General features: G+C 34.6%; 3 protein-coding genes across 5 annotated transcripts; 2 read left to right on the top strand and 1 right to left on the bottom strand.

Moving 5' to 3' along the window:
• The first annotated feature begins 1,728 nt into the window (after positions 1-1,728).
• Positions 1,729-13,270, top strand: LOC120630384 (purine nucleoside phosphorylase-like). Of its 2 annotated transcripts, none has more exons than XM_039899603.1 (6): positions 1,729-1,967; positions 5,608-5,720; positions 7,831-8,009; positions 10,476-10,718; positions 11,272-11,415; positions 12,908-13,270. In XM_039899603.1, the coding sequence occupies exons 1-6, from the start codon at positions 1,867-1,869 to the stop codon at positions 13,109-13,111; spliced, it is 984 nt and encodes a 327-aa protein (XP_039755537.1). In that variant the 5' UTR covers positions 1,729-1,866; the 3' UTR covers positions 13,112-13,270. The 2 variants fall into 2 exon arrangements, with proteins under 2 accessions (XP_039755537.1, XP_039755538.1); XM_039899604.1 differs by having other exon boundaries at positions 5,608-5,702.
• Positions 13,271-15,073: 1,803 nt separating this feature from the next.
• Positions 15,074-19,417, bottom strand: LOC120630365 (epimerase family protein SDR39U1). Its single transcript, XM_039899572.1, has 5 exons — positions 19,063-19,417; positions 18,634-18,838; positions 17,730-17,964; positions 16,928-17,161; positions 15,074-15,568 (listed from the first exon to the last, which is right to left on the bottom strand). The coding sequence occupies exons 1-5, from the start codon at positions 19,085-19,087 to the stop codon at positions 15,362-15,364; spliced, it is 906 nt and encodes a 301-aa protein (XP_039755506.1). The 5' UTR covers positions 19,088-19,417; the 3' UTR covers positions 15,074-15,361.
• Positions 19,418-19,491: 74 nt separating this feature from the next.
• Positions 19,492-24,204, top strand: LOC120630366 (tRNA-splicing endonuclease subunit Sen34). Of its 2 annotated transcripts, none has more exons than XM_039899573.1 (8): positions 19,492-19,507; positions 19,681-20,043; positions 20,128-20,214; positions 20,841-20,976; positions 21,223-21,338; positions 21,590-21,700; positions 22,290-22,439; positions 23,043-24,204. In XM_039899573.1, the coding sequence occupies exons 2-8, from the start codon at positions 19,992-19,994 to the stop codon at positions 23,237-23,239; spliced, it is 849 nt and encodes a 282-aa protein (XP_039755507.1). In that variant the 5' UTR covers positions 19,492-19,507; positions 19,681-19,991; the 3' UTR covers positions 23,240-24,204. The 2 variants fall into 2 exon arrangements, with proteins under 2 accessions (XP_039755507.1, XP_039755508.1); XM_039899574.1 differs by lacking the exon at positions 19,492-19,507 and having other exon boundaries at positions 19,684-19,780; positions 19,879-20,043.
• Positions 24,205-24,604: the final 400 nt, after the last annotated feature.

Here is a 24,604-nt window from a genome sequence, read left to right on the forward strand (position 1 = left end):
ACAAAGAACAGATCGCATGTTGTGGAAGTTGTAGAGACCATACATCTAATTTTCACTGACGCGGCAATCAACATTCTATTACTGGACAGCCGCTTGACTGCAAAGTAGCTAAAGGAAAAATAAAAACCAGCCAAGGGGGAGTCGGATTCGAATTGTGTATGGAGGGTTTCGTACTTATTCAAAAAACAAGTTTTTAATTGATACCCTACAGACTGATAGATCATAACCTAAACAGACAACTTATTTACAACCTTAGTGTATGTAAATCACGTTCATCATAATAATGTAGGAAGGTTACTACTTCCTGGTATGTGATGCATTAAATCTAACTTGCCTACTCTATGAAAATCTTTATGCGTAAGTACCGTTAGGCTACTTTGAATGAATAAATTGTAAAGTTGCACCGTAAAGAGTTTTTTAATAGTAAATTTGTAAAAGTAAAAGCTGACGATAAAAATCATCGCAGGGCATTCAAGGAACACGTCCTTAAAAGTGCCCTCCTATGTCCATGAACCTGAGGTAAAGGAGTCAAGCCTCATATCCTGTGATTACACGAGCATCCACACCCTTCAGATCGGAACACAGCAGCACTACTTGGCGGTAGTACTTCCCCGAACGAGCTATCACAAAAAGCTCTTTTACTACTAGCTTATTCTATATCATGTCTTTTATAATGTTTAATGTCATCCATGGATTATGGAGTTCTATCTAGTTAGTGTAAGTGGCCCTGCCGTACTAACAAGATGTAAAATAAATACCCCTCCCCCCGCCTGTCAGGAAATCCCGTTGTATTACCTATTCATACTTTACATTTTGGGTATAAACTCTAACATAATTCTAAGCTTTATAAGCTTAGAATTATGTTATGTTAAACTACCTGACGAGAGTGGGTTTTAAGCTCTCCACTACTCCAATTCGTATAAGTAAGTATATGGTTATGGATAAGGCTTAATTTACCGGACTTTTAAGTAGAACCTGCGTTTCGAACCGGTGAAGTGGTTCATACAGACTTTGGTGGTTTAAAAATGGCTAAGTTAAGAAATTTTATGTTAGTTTCAATACAGATTATGTAACTTTTGATGAAGATGGCAATAACATATCTGTTTATATAAGTATGTAAAGTATAATGTATTTGCAGCTTACACCAATTTTCACGCCAATATTATGAATATCGTAAATATTACTGTCCGAGTGCGAAGCCTAATGAAGAATTGACGTATTTTAAAAAATATAATATAATAATATGAATATTGCATTTGTGCGGTTTGCCTATAGGTGTGGGGTTTTTCGTTACGAAAGTCAAGTGGAAAAAATAAGTATTTTAAATATTAGATAGTAGCAGGCGTTACTACGCGGAATTCCATTATATATTCCTATGAAAATTAAGCTTATTTTCTATAATAAGTATCATTAAAAAAATTATGCGTCCTTTTTATTTTCTATAAACGTAAACAAAGGTTGTTTGTACATTACGTATGTTACGCATTTGCAGGTCTGGAACTTAATACCTAGTCCACGATCAACCTAAACCGCAAACCTGATAACGACAAAATCAACAAATCAATGAATGTTCAAATCAAAATAATTGAAATAACACCACAAAATTGGTTCACTTGTTTTGATTTAAAGAATAACAAGAGTCATAATTTTATTAATGACGTACACTCATTGATAAGAGCTTAAAATCCATAATATAAAGAAGCGTTTCTGAATCGAACGACATTTAATTAGCGACTACAGTCGACTTAGCACTATAAAACAGACTGAGAGTCCAAGTTATCGCATTTATTAACGTGTTATCGGACACTGAAGACCTCTCTGGTAGAATTATCAGTTATTTGTTTGTTTGTTTGACTGTGTGCAGTGATGGCTCCAATCAATGCTGATGTTGTAAATGGGAGCAAGGCCAGTTCGCTTCCGAAAACGACTTTGCCTGAAGTTGAAACTGAAAGCAATGGAAATAAACGGTAGGGGGTAACATTATTTGCTTACATTTAACTTTATTTATATCCGTAGGAAAAATAAAAGCCCAGAGCGACTAACGAAAACGCATTATCAAAATTTTAAATTGTAGCCTTAGTTTTAAGTTAACAAATCACTAACATTGGTGTTAACGTGTTAAATGTATGAACGCTTCATAAGTGCCTGAAAAGGTCTACATAAATAAAACATTTTTGAATTTAGATTTTTTTTAAATTTTGAAGTTAAAAATCTTTTTATTACCTAATAAGTGATAATTAAATATTGATCCCTATTACGTTTTACATCTACATCTATAAAAGAAACTAAATTGACAGATCTAAAAATGGTGTGATGTCCTTTACCACAATGAATATAGCGAAAAGGCTAGTTATAAAAGTGATAAATATAGATACTTTAAAGCTGAATAAAAATTAAAATAATATTTAATTTAACTAAAATTATAGAACCATAAAGTAGATGCCGCACTCCTACACTCACATTTGATACAATTTTCAGGAATACCTCTTTGTTGAATTAGAAGTAGGTATTTAGTATCGTATCTTGTATCTACATTCTACATAGTAACATACGATGTACCAGTGTATGTACTATCAGTACGTTTAAATTTATTAAATTCTTGCCCGTAGGTATATTATGGCATGCAGTGGCCAGTGGCACAATTATTAATGTGTGCATGTTGGGATTCAACTGGGGTTAATTGGTAATGTTTTCTGTCGTACTACGTAATGGTTTCCTGATTTAGATATGCGAAATAATGCTCTTTTATTGATTATATAGTTTATTACCTTTAACATTGTTTTGTGGAAATCCGTATTCTAAATTCTTATTAAATTTACTGAAGGTTACGCAAATACATTATCAAAATTAGTATTTTATGACTTGTATTTTGTCACTACTTTCTTAATGATATCTATATATCATTAAGAAAGTAGTTAGCAGAGAATACGTCTGTTAATAGTATAAAGATGAAATGTCGTTACAAATATATACCGGAAAAACCTGTTATAGTAAGTTTCCGAGATCTAAGGAGTGATGAATTAAAATACGATGAAATAGTTGACGTAGAACAAGAAAATGTATGTAGGCTTGTAAGGAAGTTGGATTTGTTCTTGTTTTGTTCAAACTTAAGTCATTATCGAGAAGCCTTGTAATTTTTTGAACCCGTTTTTCAATACATTCACCCTATCTGTTTTAGGATTCTCTTTCTCGAACGAGATCAACCTTAAAGTGTCTTTCTCTAAGTCAAATTAACTTCATGACCTCAGAAAATATAAAATAGGGTCAAGGCGCTAATAAATAACAGGAAATTCCTAATTATTTAACGACCACTTCAAAAGAAATCGTTATCCTCTAACCTACATTCAATAAATAATAATAATTCTTTTCACAAAGAAGGTATGCTTTTTAGAAATGTATTTTGAAGTTGGCCGTACAAAAGAAATATAGGAACCGGCTTCACATAAGACGCCAGACTTAAAATACATTTTAAAGTGATATTAAAATGTATTTTAAGTAATATTTCAATATTAATTAATTTCAAATAAAATAATATTTCAATTAATTTGATATGACAATAACTTGATTACTTATATACAATATAAAAATATAAAATAACCTCGGTTATGTGGGTCCATTAATAGAATAAAAATAAAATAAAAAATAAAAATAATGTAGTTTCCTCTGCCTTGCATGAGAGTGGATTTCAGTGCCCAGCTGTGGATGGACCCTTAGTAGGATGAGCATGATGATGATGGTGATGATGATTAAAATAATCAAACATAATTTCTAAAACTAAAACTAGTTTCATAAATTTCAACTAAATTTATCAAATATAAAATGGGCTTTATTCACGAGCTTTATGTTCCGAATGAAAAAGAATCACACAAATCGGTAATCGAAAATTGGAGGGTGATTTTAACCGATTAAAACAAAATACCGGTAAAATAATATGTTGCATAAAATAATATAAACGTATCTTACGTTTATGTAAACCTCAATAAACAGTTTTTAGATACCAATTAAAACAAGGTCGCATAGGTAGGTACTATAAATGCAATGCTTTGCCTGTTATGTCTATTTGTTTCCTTCTCAGTTCCCACAGAAAATCATGCAGAATAAGTTTGTTTGATTATCGCAAACTAGTACGAGTAGATAAACAGATGAGGACGTGTGACCCTACAAATACTTTCTATTTCGGTAAGCCTATGTGGTAGCATTTTACCATGTACCGAAATAGAGGTATACGTACAATCGTAGAAGTTACCATTTACCGGTACGAGCAGCCCGATCGATCTTTGGATCAAGTTTGAAACCTCAGACAAACTTGTTAGTAACAAACCTAATTTTTACCGCAAAAAAAAAAAACATTTCAAAGCGGGCGAAGGCTTTTTATGAACTAACGGATGTAGTGACATGTATTCAACCTTCAAAAATTCCTTACGTAACCGCGAGACAAAATAATTGTACCGATAGTAGTGTAGTAAATTTAGTTATGCAAAAATAATAATGCCTAGCCAATTATTTATAGATTAATTCATGTACATTATTCATTAACTATCCTTTCAGCAATAATATGGCGCATCTGTCAAGTGTAGTCTGAAATTCCTAGAGCAATGACGGCTCGCGTCATTTGAATAATATCGATATCTCATATCTTGTTGGAATCTATTGACTTCTTTGAACCAATTGTTATATTATCTTTTCCTCGAGGCCAGCGCTTTGTGTTATTGTATAATTATTATGTACACGAGGCTTGTTGAAAAAGTTGTACCAACTTATCCCGATGAACTTTTTCATGAGGTCAAGAGGTACTTTTTACGACCTTCCTAGTGCAGTGGTGAGCTCTGTGGTCTAATAGGTGGGAGGTCCCGGGTACGTTCCCTGGCAGTAACAATTTGTATTTTATAATTTCTTAACTATTTTAGGCTGGTATTCTTAGGTTGTGGCTAGTTACCACCGCTTAGGGGCTTGAAGGTATACCTTATAACTGCTATAAACAACAAGTTAGCTCGCTACCATCTTAAATGTCATCGTCACTTAGTATCAGATATACCAAAACCCTAACTGGAGAAGTAAACAACAAGTGCATTCGTTTGCAGAATGAGTTTGCTTATTTGATGCTTTTAAATGTCAACATCCTTTTTTTAAAATACATAATATGCAATAATAAAAACGACCTTATAAATCAGAACAAATAACCAATTCTTAGTAAAAAGTACTCAATATCCGAAAGTCTGTTTGTTTCCAAACTAAGCATCCAATTAACTTGATTTTCGGCATAGAGTTAGTTGAAAAGACGGAGAGTACCTACTCGTATCATATAGACTTTCTACCTCAGAAAAATAAACGGATTCGTAAACGGACCGCGAGCTACAGCTAGTAGAATTTAAATTAAATATTTTGTTTTGTAATTACCTAATTTATTTTATTGTCTCGCTAAGTTTATAATTCATGAGTAAAACTCATTCTATTTGATTCCATAGCCTAAACATCTCGTTTGAAATGGCTCGTTTTAGTCTCATGTTAAACAATCAATCTACTATTTAATATGGATTTGTGTGTCGGTTGTGTAGCGAACGTTGTTGCTTGCCTTGATTTTAATTATTATGTGCCTGTTCTTTTCAGGTATTCATATGAGATGCTTGTGGAGACTGCACACTTCCTTCTATCTAGAACTCCAGTCAGGCCGATGATTGGGGTTATATGCGGCTCTGGGATGGGTTCGTATTGGAACGAGGGTATATATTGCATATTATATGACCATACTATCACCCGGCAGCCCCGGATCTATAAGCAAGTGTACTTGGCCCGGCTGGGTTAGTTTAATATCCACGGAACGTCATGCCTACTGCCCATTTAGTTTTATAGTTATTTGGGTAAGAGAACACCAACTCTGTTCTACCTATATATATATATTTTAAAACAATCCATTACCGGCCCACGATAACGGCCCATTACCGAAGAACGATGTAGGCCGTAGTTCATCACGCGGGCCAAGAGAGAATGGGTGAACTCTCATTGCTTAAATTAACGCCCAAAAATTATAGGTGTGTGCCGGGGAACGAACTTTATCCCCCCACAAGGGAAGCTGAAGCATTACCCACTGAGCTATAGCGGCTTCTTAAAATACAATGGCAGGTTGCAAAATAGCCCTTCGCTTTTCAATGGGATTCAGTGTGAAAAGCACAGCACAGATTTCAGAACTGCCAATTTAGTTAAGGTACTTTAGAAAGTTTTAAACAGAATCGAATCCTTTTCTTCTGAGGGTTTCCTTCTAGAGAGGGTTTTCTTTCAAAAAAAACTGTTTGGTGCAAGGCACAGTGACTTAGCGTTCCAGTACGACGCGACGTCCCGTAGAAGCCGATTAGGGAGGAGTATGGGTAACTGCCTTACCTGGCTTTTAAGTTCGCAGCAGCGGCTGGGCGTCTTCATCTCTCATATTTGTTGACGTCACTTAATAAGATGGTTGAGGAACTTTTCTCATATGTTGCTGATAATAACCAGGACCGAATAGGTTGGAGAAAACGATGCTAATGATACAAGTAGGGAATACCCTACTTTGGAACCCTCGTAGCTTTAGGTTTAAATTGGCAAACGTAGTTTTCACCATCACCTCACAGTTAACTAAGCATGTAAGTGTGAACGCTTCATTAGTGCCTGTGATAGGTCAACATGAGTAAAGAATAAGTATTTAGATTTGAATTCAATGAAGGGTAATTCCAATCCCATCTAGATAAATTCTTCCTAATTAAAAATACTCATTTGCTTAAGAGGAGGAGCGTTTATGTTTCGATGTTATGGCTCGGGCCTAGAAAATGTAGATCCGGGGCTGTCACCAGGTCATTGCTTTTATTATATCACATTGTTGCTTTTCTGTTTAACCTATAAATAAATCTATTTTGTATAAACTGTCTTATGTTGCAAATTATTTTGTTTGCATTACTTTTTATTATAGCAGTGCTTACATAATAATTTAATCAGTGTTTTGTTTTCTCTTCCGCTGGAAGACGTGTCCTAAGAACTTCAGAATACCGCTGTGCACTAACGTCCAAAGACGTTTCTTGATAACGAATTCATATTCATAGCAACTGGTTGACTAAAGGCCTCTCCGAGCGGGAGCGGATGGGTTGGTGATCGCGGTACAGAGGACACTGGTGCCTGTTCTTCGTTATATTCCCTTAACCGCGAGAAGACGGGTGTAAAACTGTATTCTGTAGGGCTAGAGTGCGCACAACGAGAAAATTATGTCTACTCATTATCTCAGTTGTCCCTATCGAAAAACTTGAGCAACTGGTAGAGATAATAAACTATAGGCAGGCATACCAGCCCTACTCTTATTTGCCGTTAAAACTCGGCACAATATGAAAACATAAATTCTAAGAAAACTTTACCTGATTAAGCCTTGGACATAGAATTAAGAACATGCAGAAACTATGTACACTATTAATATTGGAGCATCAAAAACCAATCCACTTGTGTTTCTCGAACAGGCGGTTCTATTTAGCAGTTGACAGTGATTATTTTACCTCCAATTTTCTAAACGTTTACCATAAAATGGGGAAAATGGGAAAATTTTGTGAGCAAGCATCATTTCGCGGCAGTGAAGTGAGAAGTGCAGGGGGCGGTTCACTGTTTTTGGACACATTGCACTGCATTTATAAATGGCTGAATGAGGGTTCTGTATGTTCTTTATTCTATGACGTTGGCAGTATGGACGCATAGACGTATGTACAAAGTTACTCGTAGGTTAGCTGCACAGCCTGCAACTTTTCATCAAAGCGCATGCCATTATTCTGTATTATAATTTTAATGACACGCATTAGAAATCTTTTTTTTTTGTTACCACAGGATCTCTAGCTGAGAATATAGTAGATGCGCACTGTATTCCTTATGAGGAGATTCCTAATTTTCCAATAAGCACTGTAGAGGGCCACCACGGCAAGCTAGTGTTTGGACATCTTAATGATGTTCCAGTGGTCGCTATGCAGGGACGTTTCCATTACTATGAGGGATATCCACTATGGAAGGTGAGTTCCATCGAAATTTTTTCTATTCCACTACAAGTTAACTCTTGACTGCCATCTTACCAGCTGGTAAGTTATGCAGCAGTCTCGGATGGTAACGGGCTAAGGGGTGTGGCAGTTATATTTTAATCTAAAGTTTCTACGCGACATCGTATGGGAACGCTGCATCGCTTAGCGGCACGTCTTTATCGGTAGGGTGGTTACTAAACACGACAAAAGGTTCCCACCAGGCCAGACCAGAGCATTCACAATTTAAAAATTCTCAAATAGCCCCTGGCATCGAATCTCCCACTTTAAATCACAGCGATCACCGTTGCGCCAGGGACGCTGAATGTACTTAGTGAAAAAAATTATATATTTATTTATTCAATTACAAGTCCTATAGATTACATAATTATTATATCCTTCAAAAGAATGTCTTTAATGTTTACATTTGAAATGGAACCCTGTGAGGGCGCTGTAACCAGATATAAAGGACTGGTATGGCCTCCTCAGTGGCGTGCACTTCATACATGCACGAAAGCACTGCATACCCTAAAATTGAAATATAGCCCGGATTTTTGCCATTTTGTGCAATTTTCCTGCTGTATGCATACCCTGGTAAGAAACCCAGTGCACGCCACTGGGCCTCCTTCCATTTTAAAATTACTAATCAATCGACTTCGCATCATCTTTTTAATATCACCACTGCCCGAATCGCTTGAACAGCCTGAACATTACATATCTATTTAAACTATTTTAAAACAATCATTATACTTTGCGCTAATGGCGTAAAATAAATAAGTTAATTAATTATTGTGGTTGTAGGCAAATGATGAGCGTAAATTCCAGAGTTATCTCCATCTTATTACTTACAATAAGAGTTTAAGATAACCTTTCGATAGGGGATCGGCATCTTGGCTGGTTGCATCAGTCAATCTAGAGGTTTCTACGACTCTACATTCATATTGGTCGTTCGAATAACTATTTGTTTTTACAACATTAAACCAGTTCTGTTGTACACAATTCTCTAAACCAAACTTAATTGACATATTTTAAAGTAGCATTTAACTATTCTCTTTGTGGTGCAAAATAGCACTATTCTTAAATTTTACTGTTCTATTATACACCTGTCAATTAAGTTAACATTAGAGATTTATATATATTTAATTATTGCGCTAGTCCACGTATATTTTTTTTGATAAAAATTCGCATAACAAAAGGTAGCGTTCTTCTTTAAATAAACACAATAATAATATATTATTCAGTGCTCTAGCTAGACCCAATAACATTATTATAAAACTAAATTCCTATGTATCGGCATCTAAATGACATTGATTTCGCGCTAACAATATCTGAACATTTTATCATGTGTTACCTACTCATAATAAAGGAAAAACTTGATTCCGCGATCCTTCTTACTTATCGGTCCGGTTCCACAAGTCAGAATACATTTACTTTTTATTATTAGCTGCATTCCAAAGTACTAAGCTTTGGCAGTATATAACATAACTATCAACCTACTGGCGACGGGTTGGTAAGTTGTAATGATTATTCGACGTTTTTCTTAATTATCACGTCAATGGCAAAAATTTATTATGGCCTCCTGGCTACAGCCTGCCTGCCTAGCCTGGGAACAGCTAAACGTGGTCTCCTGAGTCCTGGGCACGCCGCTAGACGATGACAGTTCTTTTGATAAAGGTTGTTTTGATAAAGAACCACAAAAAAACAAGTCGTACCTAATTAGACTTAGTAATACTTAGTATGCTAAAAAATTCAAAATTCATTTATTTCACGTAGGCCTACTTTATAGTTTATAAGCACTTTTGAAACGTCAAGTATGTATGTTTTTAGTCACTCTAGTCTCTACCACCGGTTCGGAAAGCTTCTACCGAGAAGAGCCGGCATGAAACTCAGTAGTTGCTCTTTTGTTTGTTCTATAAGTGGTTCGCCCACCTAACCATCTCTAAGCACGCTAGAGAACTTGTTTCGTTGGTCCAGTGTTTATATACGGATCATGTTAGATTACGGAATGAAATGTCCTGGGTTGGATTCCCGAGTCAGGACTAAAATCAACAGATACCAGACCAGTTGTTCAACCGCTATAGATAAATGTTCTACTTTTTTTTTCGGTTTTCGTAAAAAAACGAGTAAGAGTCGTAGGTAGAGCTCCTTTTGCAGATGCAGGACAAGATTAGTTTTAGCAAAATTTCAAAAAGTCACCTTTAACATTAATACGGCAGTGTGTCTCGGAGAGTACGCTAAGAAATCACTCTTGATTTAATATCACTTACTTGTGTCTTGTGATATTAATCGTTATAGGTCTCCAACCCACAATGGAATAGTGTGGTGGCTAAAGCTTTAAATTCTATCTCTCACAAGAGTAGAGACCTGTGCCAAGCTGTTGGATAAAGAGCATAGGAGATTCAACATAGAAATTCATTTGAATTAAACATAGAATCCATTTTAATTATCCATTTTTCTTTTTAGTGCTGTTTACCCATTAGAGTAATGAAGTTACTTGGCGTGAAAACGCTCATAGCAACCAATGCTGCCGGAGGTCTCAACCCTAACTACAAAATCGGGGATTTGATGATCGTAAAGGACCACATAAACATGATGGGATTTGCCGGTAACAATCCCTTACACGGACCAAATGACGAGAGATTCGGTCCACGCTTTCCACCGATGAACAAAGCCTATAATTATGAGTACAGAAAGATTGCCAAAGAGGTAAGTGAAACTTCATATCGCCGTAAATCAGTAGGAATACCTACTTATTAACTAACTTTATTACCTACTTTGACTATACCTAGGTACTATAGTTAAAATAGGTAAGTTAGTAGGTACTACTACTAATAAGTAATAATGTTGTGGGCTTAGATAGATGAAAATCAAAAATGTATAGGTACCTACGTTATGAGTTTCAAAGACTCCTTTAGTTCTAAAAACATCACGTCAAACGATCAGGTACCTACTTACAGCCAACGGAGATAAGTGTATTGTGTATAATAGAGATTAAACACGCCCATTGTTACCTTCTACTGCTCATATTTACAACATATCATTTTAAGATAACAAGGTTATCGTGAGGTCAAAACTGATGCAAAGAAAGAAGACGTTTTTAAACATCTTTGTAAATCACCTAGTATAGGTATTTCTGTAAACTTTTCAAGTACCTACTTATGCTATAGTTAGTAGCTGGGTTAACCAAAAGAATTAAGCCATTTTTTATTTTATTTTATCGGTCATGTCTTCAAAAATTCTGAACCTAAAATTTTTGCAGGTTGCCAAAGAGCTAAACATACAGGATATTGTAAGGGAAGGTGTTTATACTTGTTTGGGTGGCCCTAACTTTGAAACTGTTGCTGAAATCAATATGCTTAAGCTGGTTGGTGTCGATGCTGTAGGCATGTCTACGGTACATGAGGTAAATAATATCTATTATGTCAAACCTATTTGGTTTAAGCAACAGTACTAACCTGGAGACGTAGTGGGAGTGAGAGAAGTCGATTTTTGTACGTGGTTCTTTACGCTCCAAAACTATTTTGCCCTTCTGGTGAGCACAGACAATATTCATAGATTGAGGATAATGGCGATGATGTGCTTACTAGTAATATCTCCATATTATTGCTGAGCTGGTACAGTTCTAGGTTGTACCATACCATAAGTCGACAAGATGTTTTTTTTAATTACTCTAAAAATCAGCCCTACTGCGCCAGGGAGGTTTACACAGTCGAGTCTATTGTGGCCCGACAGATTTAGGAATATGAAATTAGTCGCGCCAGCCACTTATTCACGAGACGATAGAATTTGGAAATCTTTACAATAACCTACCTATATTACTCTTTATAAACAAAAAGCTGATATTAACAATAGACTTACCAGAAATGGACATAAATTAGTGATATCTGCATAACGTCTGCGAAAGGTGCAGAACTCATTTGTGGGGTTGAGTATACGCTTTTACAACGTGATTCCTAAGGTAATTCTTGACCTACCAATACACACATTTAAAAAATGTGTAAAAACTAATCTGATACAGCGAGGTTACTATACATTTGATGAATTCCTTAATGGCAAGGTAGATTGGAAGCAGCCGGCCTCACTCTCAACTCCCGCAAGATAGAAAAGTTATTGTAAATGTTGATGTTGGAAAAGAGCAACTTCTGAGTTTCTTGCCGGCTCTTCTCGGTAGAATCTGCTTTCCGAACCTGGGGTAGTCACTACAAACATACATACTTGACGTTTCAAAAGTGCATATAAAGTAAGCCTAGACTTGAAATAAATGAATTTGAATTTGAACTTCAATACTTATGTGACCTATGTCCAACAATGGACGTACATTGTTCCAGTAGTATGTTTCATATAGATTTCCAAATTCTATCGTCTCGTGACTTCAGATAGGTGTTAATAGATGATAAAGTTATGTAGATGTTAGTTTCGTTAAAAGATTAAATTTACAATTTATGCCTTAACTTCCTAGATAGGTATTCAATGATGAGAGATAGGTAGTAATGAGACTTATTCGTCTTAAAACCGGTTTTTTGAATTTAATCGATTTAGTAACAATGATATACTTACGTAATTGCTGCAAAGCTTTCTTATATGCCTTTCCCGTGACGCAGAGGTGACCGCCGTTGTCTTGAGTATTTGGGGAATATTTGGAAATTTATCTGAATTTTCTTACCATCCTACCGGCAAAAGCGCAAAGCGATTTAGCGTTCCGATACCATGTCACAAAGAACCCGATTAATGTTTTGAGTTAAATAAAACTGTGATACCCCAACAGGTTATCCCATAACCATCTTAGACTGCAACATCACAAACCAGCAGGTGAGATTGCAGTCACGGGTTAACTTAGAGTGGACAAAAAATAGCGCTAATTTGTTATGAAATTTATAAAACGTCGTTCGTTCCAGGTTATCACTGCGAGGCACTGCGATATGAACGTGTTTGGACTGTCTCTGATCACAAATGAATGTGTAACCAGCTATGAGCATGAAGGCGAGGCCAATCACGAAGAGGTCCTGGACGTGGGGCGTATGAGACAAGACATCCTACGGAATTACCTATCGAAACTCGTCGTTAGGTTCGCGCAGATATTGAAAAGGGATAACCCCTGAAACTATGACCACACCTAGCTACTTTTGATGACTACGTACCTATCTTTTAAAGATCTAAACAAATAAATATTTGATTATATTTATAATTTATATTTTAAGATTTAATAATATTGTGTTATTTATTTAATAAAAATGCTACTTTTGTAGTGACTACTTAAACTTTGTGTGATATGCACGTTGAATGTGCATGTCACAGATATGGGGTATAAAGAGTTATCTCATGTGCGTGCGTGCTACGATAGTGACATATTAAATCATTTGCGTGCTCCATTTTGGGGCGTAGCTCCATACAACTAAGGCTTGCATAAATACCTATGCATGTTGGACTTTGGGAGTTTACGTACCTAGAAGTGTTAAATATGAAAAAAATATATATAAGTTTGCAATTAGATTTAAAAATAACAGCACTGTTAACGTTTGAATTTTAGGGATAAGAAAAGCGAAACCTGCTTTTCGTTTTTTACCACCCTATGAATAACATTATACCTAATCGAAAACGGTTTAGACTTGACAGATAACATGCCGCCCCTATTGCAAAACGGTTTGTAAATTAAAGGAATTTTATATATTTTCTCAGGATGTAAATTTATTTAAAAGTAATTACTTGCATCTTCTATAAAGGTCAAAGAAAAATATTTTAAAATGTAAACCGCAGATTATATGTTAGATATTTTTTTCAAAAATTTCGGAAAAAAAGATCAATAAATTGATTTGACTGTCTTCTCTAACATAGAAAAATTTGTGCATTATTAATAAAACTCAATACAATTATTCTTAATCGTTTTATGTACTAAAAAAACTTTGATTATGAATATTTATTAAAATTAAAGTACTCTTTATTTGTATACGTGTATTATTATTCATTACCCTTATTCTGGTGCTTGGTAAAATAATGAAGGAATAAAGAGGTCTGGTAGTTGGCAATAAAACAAATTACTAATATTTTTCATAAAACTTTTTTTTTAAATAAAATAATTTATTATAGCTTACAAAATCTTAATTGGCATTATTTTATCGCAGCATCGGTCGTAGTGAGGCCATGCGTAATTTAGCCATAATCTATGGCAACTGTACTAGTATTTTCTATTATAGTAAAGGGTATTTTCTTTTATGACAGCTGTTGCCCTCAACCGAAAGAAACCCTAAATCATATTGGGATATGATATGCCGTATCTAGGACACAAACTTTTTCCATGCATAATTTCATAAAGATAAGTTAAGCGGGCCAAGCATGCCTTGGTAACAGATGCAATTCATTTAAATCTCGCGGATAACGTCTACCGGCATCTTTTTGAGTTTAAATATTATGTTATATATTATAAATCATTATAATCGTCATATCAACCCATTACCGGGCCACTACAGGGCACGGATCTCCTCCCAATGGTTAAGGCCGTTATAGACCACCACGCTGGCCTAGCGCGGATTGGTGGACTCGATACAACTTGAGAACAGTATGGAGACTCTCAGGCAAGCCGGTTTCCTCGCGATGTCTTCCACCGTTAGAAGCAGGTGATATTTTAATTGCTCAAAACGCACATTGCTTTGAAAGTTAAAGGTGCATGCTGCACATCGCCATCTAGTACCCAAAGAAAGCGTAGCTTGTGTTATTGGTCTAAGATAACTGATGTATTATTTTATGAATAATATACATAAATACTCATAATATACTGATAAACACACGGACCAGACAGATACTGTAAAACATACATGTTCATCAGACAAACATTGCCAGTTGAGGGAATCGAACCCAAATACTAACCTGGCTAAGTTTGTTGGGGGCTCTCAGGGCGCGTTTTGAACCCTTGTAACTTATGTTTTAAGTTTGCGAACATACTCGTAGTTATCACCATCTTAATTATGTTAATACATTATGTGAGCGCTTCACAAGTACCTGTGATAGTAATGGTAAGGGTAACTTTGCTTTAATGGTTCTACCCCAAAATAAAATTAATTATTAAATAATTTTAAAAACATTTTATGTATAAATATATTGATTTCCTATTGACAGTAAGTATTTGGCGTAATACTTAACGTGTAAATAATAAACAATAATGCAACTTAAGCTTAACGGTCTTGAGAGATAAATCAACTTACTGGACAGTTCTTACATAATATATGAGAATAAATTATTAAACATACTTTTTGAAACTTAAGTTAATTTCAACACCATTGCAAACATATCACACATTATATGAGTATAAAAAACAGACTACTACTTCTAAATAATGAGAGATTAACACAGTCCTATTAGTTGTTGGGTAAAAGATGTGCACATTCTCTACATGCATCCTCAATCTTAGGATATTTATATTTGAATCCGTATTCCAAGGTTCGTTTAGGCGTAACATGTTGTCCTTTTGTTAACAACATTGCACGTTCCTCATTGAGAAGTAAATTCAATATAAACTCCGGCACTGGAAATATGGCAGGTCGCGACAGCGCCTTAGCAAATGTCTGCAAAAAGAATAAAAATTCATTACAATTTTGTCACCGTACAGCTACATATTTATTTTAACAATAGAGAACAAAGTAAGAACTTTAGACGAAAAAAATTAAACCTCAATGTTTTAGTTATACAGTGTAAACTCCTTGTAACGTCCCTCGATTTAGCGACGAACTCCCTAAAGCGTCGAAATTAATTGGTTTTGGTTGGTTTAGCTTGTCTTCCATACAATGATACACTCTACATAGCATTGCACCCACCCTCAAAAAAGTACCTTTTAAGTTGCTAAAATTACTAAAAACTGCGCAGCTGTGCGCTAGCCCGCAATAAACTCGACTGTCAGCATCATCCACACGAACTTTCTAAGAAATTCGTTCTTTTGTTTACAAGTTGGGATTGCTTGCACGTGTACACTGTTGTTTACCATGACTAATAAGTCGGAGTCGTGGATTATCTATACGTTTTCATATTCTTAGTTGTTCACAAACTTTCAAACTGTAACCACTTGTCTGAAATAAACTTTTTTCTTTTTCTAATTCTGATTTTTCTTCTCTCCATTTAACGACAACTCTTTATAACGCCATAAAGCACACAGTCCCTTCAGTGTCATTACTTAGAGTTTACACTGTATTTGAAAAAAAAATTAATCTGTTGATCCTGATGAAATTATTTGGTACATTAGGAAAAAAGCGGAAACCTATGCTGTTGCACTAAAAATGTTACTCCTCACTAAAGTAGTTACACAATTTAAAACAACTATAAATTTCAGTTTTAATGTTTATGAGTTTCAGAAGAAAACAGGTGCAAGCCAAGCCAGAAACTTGAACAAATATAGGTACCTCCCCATTTTGGAATTGAGATCATATTTACAATTTGATAGATCAGCTCAAGATGGCAGTTTTTCTGATTATTTTCTCGTACAGTACGATTCACACGTAAATGCGCCCCTGAAGTTTGCGCACGACGTTGCGCACCACATACATTTTGGGTGTCCGGCAGTGGCGTGCACTTCATACATGTTTTTTTTTTGGAGGATTTTTGCCATTCAAGATTCCTGCTGTATGCATACCCTGGTAAACAATCCGTGCACGCCACTGGTGTCCGGTGTAGCGGGGAGGGTAACAACGCACATCTCCAACTTCACCCAGACGCATTTAGTTTGAATTTACTGTACTTGTAATTTGAAAAGACTTATAGCTGTCCCAACTTGGCCTATCACCTGATTCCTACTTAAGTTAATTGCCAGACAAATTGCCAGATGGCCAGACAGATAAACAGAGGGACAGAGTGTTGATATATAACAAAAATATGAAGCTTTTCATTTGACTTTATATCCTTTTATAAGCGAAAGACATAGAATTACTTAATACCTTCGTAAATTCCGCATTTGTGACGATGTGAGGTGCAACACCATTCAATATGCCTTTAACTTCTTCGCATTCTATGGAGAATTGTATTAATCTTATTAAATCTTCTATATGTATCCATGGTAGAAATTGTTTGCCAGATGCAATTGGACCACCAAGTCCAAAATAAAATGGCAAAAACATGTTTTTAATCATCCCACCCTCACGACCAATTACTACACCAGACCTTATTATTACCTGTAACATTAAAAAAAACTGATTTTTAACTTCTGTTATATACACATAAACCTACATTTTATTTATTAATATAGCTAGAAGCTATTCAATACTCTACACTATTGTGATTAAGTTAGTATCAAGTGATCAAAGGTTTCAATTTGTACTGAAGCAATTTAATGATGAAAAAAAATTGATAAAGCCTCCAGGAAAAATAACAAAAAATATATATTTGGAGTTTTCTTTTTTTGTAACTTTGCTAAAGATAAATTTTTCCATTGTAATTTTAGTAAAGCATATGGATAATCGCCAACTTTAAAATATCATATAAAATTATCAATATCATTTCAGTTCAGGTTTTTCAGCTGATGGGCAGAAATTATTTAACCTACTTTAAATAATGATGTGGATTTAGCCAAGGGAAGACTATTTTTATTTTATATACTATATAGTCTTATACATTTTTGGGTCAGCTCCATTGAATACAAAATGTAGTCTTTGTTGCACAACAGAAACTTGCTGGAGAGTTAGTCTATATAAATTAAAAATAGGACTTAAATACCCAATATGTTTAAAAAAAGAAACTTACTAGTCTCACAGGTGGATCTATAGTAGCAGCCTTTTCCCAATCTACAAGTAGTTTTGAAAAGAAATCTTGTCCTGTTGTTGGGCTGGATTCATCATATTTCTTAGTTTCAGATGGTTCATATGCCCCAACACCGGTGACTAACACGAATACCTTGGGTTTATTTTGAGTTGTATTTATGGCTGTAGCTAGCGCTCTTGTTGTGTAAACTCGGGAATTAAAAACATTTTGTTTAAAGCTAGAAAAAGAGAATTATATTGTATCAATTCCTGTTTCCTTTATAATATATTTTGCTTTACAATTTGCTTTATTAATCATTCTTTTAGGTATAACAATTTTCACATTGTTTTGTTTCATATGCTTATTATCTGAGAATCAGCTGTGCAGGACTTAAGTCTCAATGTCAACTGTCAAGCAAATGTTGGCTTCAGGTTCAACTACAAATTGGTATACCCAAGCAAGTTTGGGCTTGTTAGTTTGGTTACAATGAGTAAATTGTTATGTTGCTGTATTCTCTAATGTCCTTGGCAAGCTGGGCAGACTGCTAGGCTTCCAGACAGCTTGGATTGACTGAAGTAGCAAGCAGCAAAAACATTATTTCACTAATTTATCAAGTTTATGAAATATAATGGTTTTGTACAGACAATGCTCTATAAAAAAATCAGGATAAACTTTATCACTCATACTTATAACCAGAGTTCAATAATTTTAAAAGTAGTATTTTAATACTATGTAATTTGTTTTTTAATAGATCTAATCTAGTTGAATTTAATCAAATTAACAAATGATTTTTGCCAGCAAATTATGCAGTTATATATTAATTAATAACTGCTGTGGAAATATTTTCTTAGCAGTTATTAATTTGAACCTATATCTTATGTATTGATTGTTGTTTTAAGTGACTTACCCTGTGGTCCATGATTTTGTGAAATCCAGAAATTGTTGTCCAGCAAGATTAACAACAGCGCTGGTGCCAGGTGGCAAGCCTGAACTTTCTACTGCAGTCCAAGATATATTATTAGCAGCAGGCATTCGAGATACATTAATGACATTACAGTTGCTAACTTTTAGAAGCTTATTCAAGCGTGTCCCCACAAAACCGGTGCCACCACCTTTAGAAATAAATTATTTCAATAGTTAGGGTAATCATATATGGTAGGTACCTACAATAAGTGAATAAATGTTGTAAATTTTATCACAACAAACATTAATTATAACTGAATTTATCTACGTATTCATGACATACTAGAATGAAAGAATTAGCACTTCAATACACATATATAAAGATTATCATGACTAATAAACAATAAAAAACATAAAAATCAATTTTACCCACCAACTAATATTGTTCTAGTTGCCATTTTAGATTGAGGTTATGTAATCTTTGTAAATCATCAATTGGTATTTTTGTAAGCCATATAACATAAAAATTAGTATTTTACAATTCGATAATTAGTTTATTATATTTAATTTCAGCTACGTATTGTACCTATAGAACTTATAGGAAGCCGGGCGGTGAATGTTTATTTACTTCTACGTTATTTACGATATGAATTAGGTATGAACAGTTAAAAAATTACGAAGACCATAGACGCAGAGTACTGGCCTATCTAAGAACTAAAAATAAATTTTCATTACATTTCATAAGAACTATCAGCTGTATTAGACTCAGAATCATTTACCAAATAGTTACAACAGAGTTACGCTCATAGTTATGTAGTATATAGATTTAATATGTTGCTACTTCGTACCGGGTAACTGTCGTTGGTTTCATACATTGTGTACGTCTCTATATTGAGTAAAAAATAAAGCAGCAGTTTTAACTTTTTATCATTATGTCACAATCGCTTTATAAATATGACTGTGAGATAACTGATTTTTGATTCTCGTGTCAAAGAACTGACGCTGCAGATCATGTCATCTCTTATCATTTATTCTTTTTCATATTTTGCAGATCTGAGGTCACTGACCAGGGCTCAGGGTTAGGCTCGGGGTCACCGGTAACCCTAAGGGGTCACCTGTCATTTTGTCAATGTTGTAAACACTGTATATAGGTACTTACTTATCTAGTATCTGAGCACCAAACAGTAGTATCGTAATAATCTGTGGATTCTGTGGCTTTGAATTTAAATGTTGCTTCGATGGGTTTCAGAGTTTCAGAGTATAGAGGTCTGGACTCTGAAACTCATTCTGAGGACTGAGGTACATGGTCATATAAACAAATCAAAATACATTTAAGGAAATTTTTATCTCGCAAGACTAAACATGATAACTTTATATGTCAGCAATGGGGTGGCGTATATCTGGAATTCAGATGGTGAGAATAAAATGTATAACATTATTTATTATAACTATTTTTTTACAACAACAATTTGATACAAATTCCGTGCTTTTTTCTTAGACTGGCATTATCTTCGATTGAATCATCGGATATGTGGCTCATTGATCGGGTCAGTTCCATCATTTCCTCGTCAAAACGACTTTCAAGGTAAGTTATTATATTTTTTACTGCTTTAGAAGTTTTTTTTATACTTAGTTAAACCAGTGTTTGATCATTGCTCATGAATCTAATGATTTAAAACTTTTATTGCCTTACAACAGTACTTCAAGTAATCGCCCCTTTTCCACGTTTGGGTTGGGGCATGTCTCCAAACTTAAATGCATCATTATATTTGGGTTACGCATATTTTTTCTCACCTCGGGAAAATGTTTGAATTAACCATCTCTCTGTTTAGAACTGTAAGCTTGTGCTCCACTTAAAACCACAAAGTCAGTCTTTTTCTCAAGAGTCTCTTTGCATCAGGTTCATTGTGATTAGAAACTATCCAGTTTATTGGTTGCTTAGTTCGGGTGTAAAGTAAGGACAAACAAAAAAATACACTGTCACATGTATAATATTATGTAGTATGGATTTAATATTTGTTGCTGTAGATTGGACACAGTAAAAAAATTGTACACAAATAGTGTGGAGGGGGGTCAAGTTTTCTTTCTATCTCCCCCACTCACTTGCCTTTACCAAGGGGCATGTAAATTAGGTAGTTAATAATTAATTAGTAATTGGTAAAGCTTTTGTGCATTTTGAACCTTCCACTAATTTAATCTATAAAATTATAGGATTGCCAATGGTTCTGATGTCTGAAGAAGCAGCATTGTTGGTTGAAAAAGAAATTTGTCAGTTAATTGAACTGCCAAAATTAAATGATAATCTCTTGGATGAGCAAAAACAGGAAATAGATAAAATAAATGACAAGTATTTAATTGTTTTTCTTCACTCTTAAAAAACTCCTCATTCAAAATAATGTAATGTAACAATAAACATATCAGTTTAAGTACTAAGTAATTTTTTGTTGCCTTAATAAGTTTTAATTTTTTAATATGAAGTAAAAGTTTGATTACATTTCTTTAAATCATAAATCCTTTGTGAACTCTATTAGACTTTTATTAATTTTAATTTTCATGATGACTTGAAATACATGTTATATTGAAATTCTTACAGGACCTTAGCTGAACAGACAGAGGCTCTACGTAAACGAAAAATTGAACAGTTATCAGAAAAGCTAGATATTATTGTTGCAGGCAAAACACAAAAGATGATGTCCAAAGGAACATCTAGTAAGTTTTGTTCTATTTGGACTAGTAGTTAGCAAGTTCTTTCTTTCAATCAAAATACTTTGGTTTAATGTCTTGGTTAGAAAATAATTAGATAGAATTATACAGATATAGAATTAGGTTTTCTGTCAAGTTTTGCAGTCTACTAACTAGTAGGAGCAGTGTTTCATATGACAGAGACTCTTAGACATACTGGGATCTGCAGTGGGATGTGACGCTGATTATGAGGATAATTTATTTTTATTTTCTTACAGATGTGAATATTGACAAAGATGCTTTATTACAAGAAGAAATAAATAAACTACCTAATTTAGCACCAGCGAACACTCTTGTACATTTACCAACTGAACATTATATAGAAACAGGTATCTGTAACTTTTTAAAGTGCTCCCAATTATTCAATTATTTTAGTAGCTATATCAGAGCTTTTTGTGACAGATTTTTTACAGGCAAGAACCACTGACATGTTTATTTCAGAAGCAACTTGCTGCTTGGCGGCAGATATAAATATAATGTATGTCGATTTTTCAGTCAGGAAATTCGCATTTTACCAAGCCTAGGGCCTTTATCATACTTTGGATTGTGCATTATATTTCCCAGATATTCGAGCTTTTTCCTTTGTACACTTTTAGAATCTCAGTGGACTTTCTCATTCTCTGTTCTGTGGCTATGTAGACATGGTCTTTTCAAGATATTCGAAACATCCACTGATACACCCACATATCGTAAGCTTTCAGCTTACTGCTCATTGCTTGTACTCCATATAATACTGAGAACACAGTGTTTATACATCAGTATTTTTTTTGTAATGCCCAAGTTAATAAGTAGGTTATACCTTTTTACCTAGGCAGGTAGGAAAGTTTTTATATAATAGGCCCCAAAAGTTCAAGTATGAGCTTAAATGTGGATTGGAAAATAACTTACTGAGCTGACATTGAAATTCTTTTTTTTCAGAGAGAAAAGTAGTTTTAATATCCAGTTTAAAACCCAGTGTATTAGATAAAAACGGAGCCAGTCGTTACGCCATTTTCAAAGACTTGTGGCAAAAGGGATTTCATATAACATCAGGATCAAAATTTGGATCCGATTTTCTGGCGTATCCAGGCAAGTTTATAACTTTAATAAAAACGAATCGCAAATTCATACGTACCCTATACATGTACTTATTTTATTATTATAAGGTGTCGTCGCAACACGGGCACCGTTAGTTTTCGCGCGATAAAAATTATCCAATATCTGTTTCTAGGATGCAAGCTATCTCCGTGCAATATTTTGCCAAGATCGGAACTTCGACAGTTGCCAATGTAAATTTTAATCTATATCAAGTATATATGTCGGATTGTTCAAGGATCTCAAAGCTCCCCACCTCGTCTGAAGAATGGCAAGCTGCGCGCTTTTGTATTAAAATTTGTGATTCAGCTCCGACATATTAACCTCATTTTATAAATATGTTAATCAGTGATAGCCCAGTGGGTAAGGCATCGGCTTTTCTTTCGAGGGAACCGTGTTTCATCCGTACACCTCGAATGATGAACTTTAAATAAATATCTCTGATCAACCTGCATCTGAAGTCTACCAATCCGCACTTTGCCAAGGTGGCGGACTATGGGCTAAACCCTTCTCATTCTGGGAGAGAAACGCGGCCTTAAATGTGTTGATATTCATGATACAGATGATAAATATAATATGTTATTGTGCAATTTTCAGGTGATCCAGTAAAATTTCATGCAATGTACATGTTGCGATGTATAAACGACGAAAAAACAACGTTTCGGCCTGCAAATCTAGTTGCATTTGGAAGACTGGCAGTTGCAGTAAATAAATTGGCAGTACTTGCATTTTGTAATGAATTTGGGAAAGTCGAATATCAAACTCTTCAGTGGCACGATAGTGCAAACAGTTAAAAAATATTTTCATATCAAATAAGCAGCTATATTTGTAATTATATTGATAGAAATTTAAGCAAATATTATTTTATTTTTACTATTATTTTTGTAAAAAATACTGGTTAATGCAATTAGTAATTTTCCGAGCGGCCATGTTGTGCTATCCTAAGTTTATAGTAGTAACTTGCAAAAGTTATCAAATGATCAATATTATTAAAAAATTAGTAAAAGCGATATTTAAAGAGTTACAGGTCCAGAAGCTTGCCATGCAACGCAGCATTGGGATCTCAGGACCTACAACGAAGGCGCCCGCTGAAACTGCTAGGAATAAAGGCCTACATATTTGTAAAAAAAATAAAAAAATAAGCCTAAGTTTCTAAGTGCAATAGTTGTTGGAAATGGCCGCTCGAAGCAAAATACACCAAGCATAGTAAAAAAAGACAGATTTAAGAATAGTATTAACGGTTTACAAATAAAACATTGTTGCAATCGCTGACACGTTACAATAATATTATCACCATCATAAATGCCCATTACCGACACTACAGGGCACAGGTCTTCTGTCAGTATTAGAGGGGTTCCCAGTCCCGCCCAGCTAGCTAAGAACAAATTGCTAGACTTCACACGCCCTTGTGTAGATTATGGATAAGGTATGCAACTTTTCTCACGATCTTTTTGTTCAATGTTTTAAAGCATGTTATATTTTTAATTGTTTTGCATAAAGGTAAGCAAGATAAGTTAGAGGTTTGGAATCGTACTCTTGCTACTAAATAGTCTTGTTATAGTGCCACCTTGCAAGATTGAAAACGATATATTATAGAATATGCTAGCTTCTTGAAGCGAAAATAACTTCTAGGTACCTACACATTGAAGTGACTGTGGCCGTTTATCAGTTCCTGGTAAAAACCGAAGAATTTAAAGAGATTCTTTCATCGATTCGGCACCAGAATCTGAATTTGTTAATTAAAAAAACTATAAACCATTGTCTTTTTTTTAATACCGTGTATCATTAAACCAGTAAGCTTACAAATACGATAGTAACATATTAAATCATTGTTACGAATACAAGCAACGTAACATTAAATCAATGCATTGAAAATAGTAACGATTCATTGGTAAACGTTAAAACGCACCATATGGGCGCACGAGGTAGTCTTTTACTGTCGACATAAATGGAGCATTTAAAATGAATACAACAAGCCTTCATTTGGATGCGGTACTTAAAGTCGTAAATAATCTTAAATTATACTACAACTACGAATAGAAATAGTTGTATATGGGTCTAATTAGTGTAAAACAGCGGACGAAAAATTCGTTCGTTCATTATATATGTCATTAACTTCGTACCTACTTCATCTAAAGATTTCATAATTTAAATCATTG

The sequence above is a fragment of the Pararge aegeria genome, chromosome 16, assembly GCF_905163445.1.
Source record: "Pararge aegeria chromosome 16, ilParAegt1.1, whole genome shotgun sequence".
In the NCBI taxonomy this organism is placed as follows: domain Eukaryota; kingdom Metazoa; phylum Arthropoda; class Insecta; order Lepidoptera; family Nymphalidae; genus Pararge; species Pararge aegeria.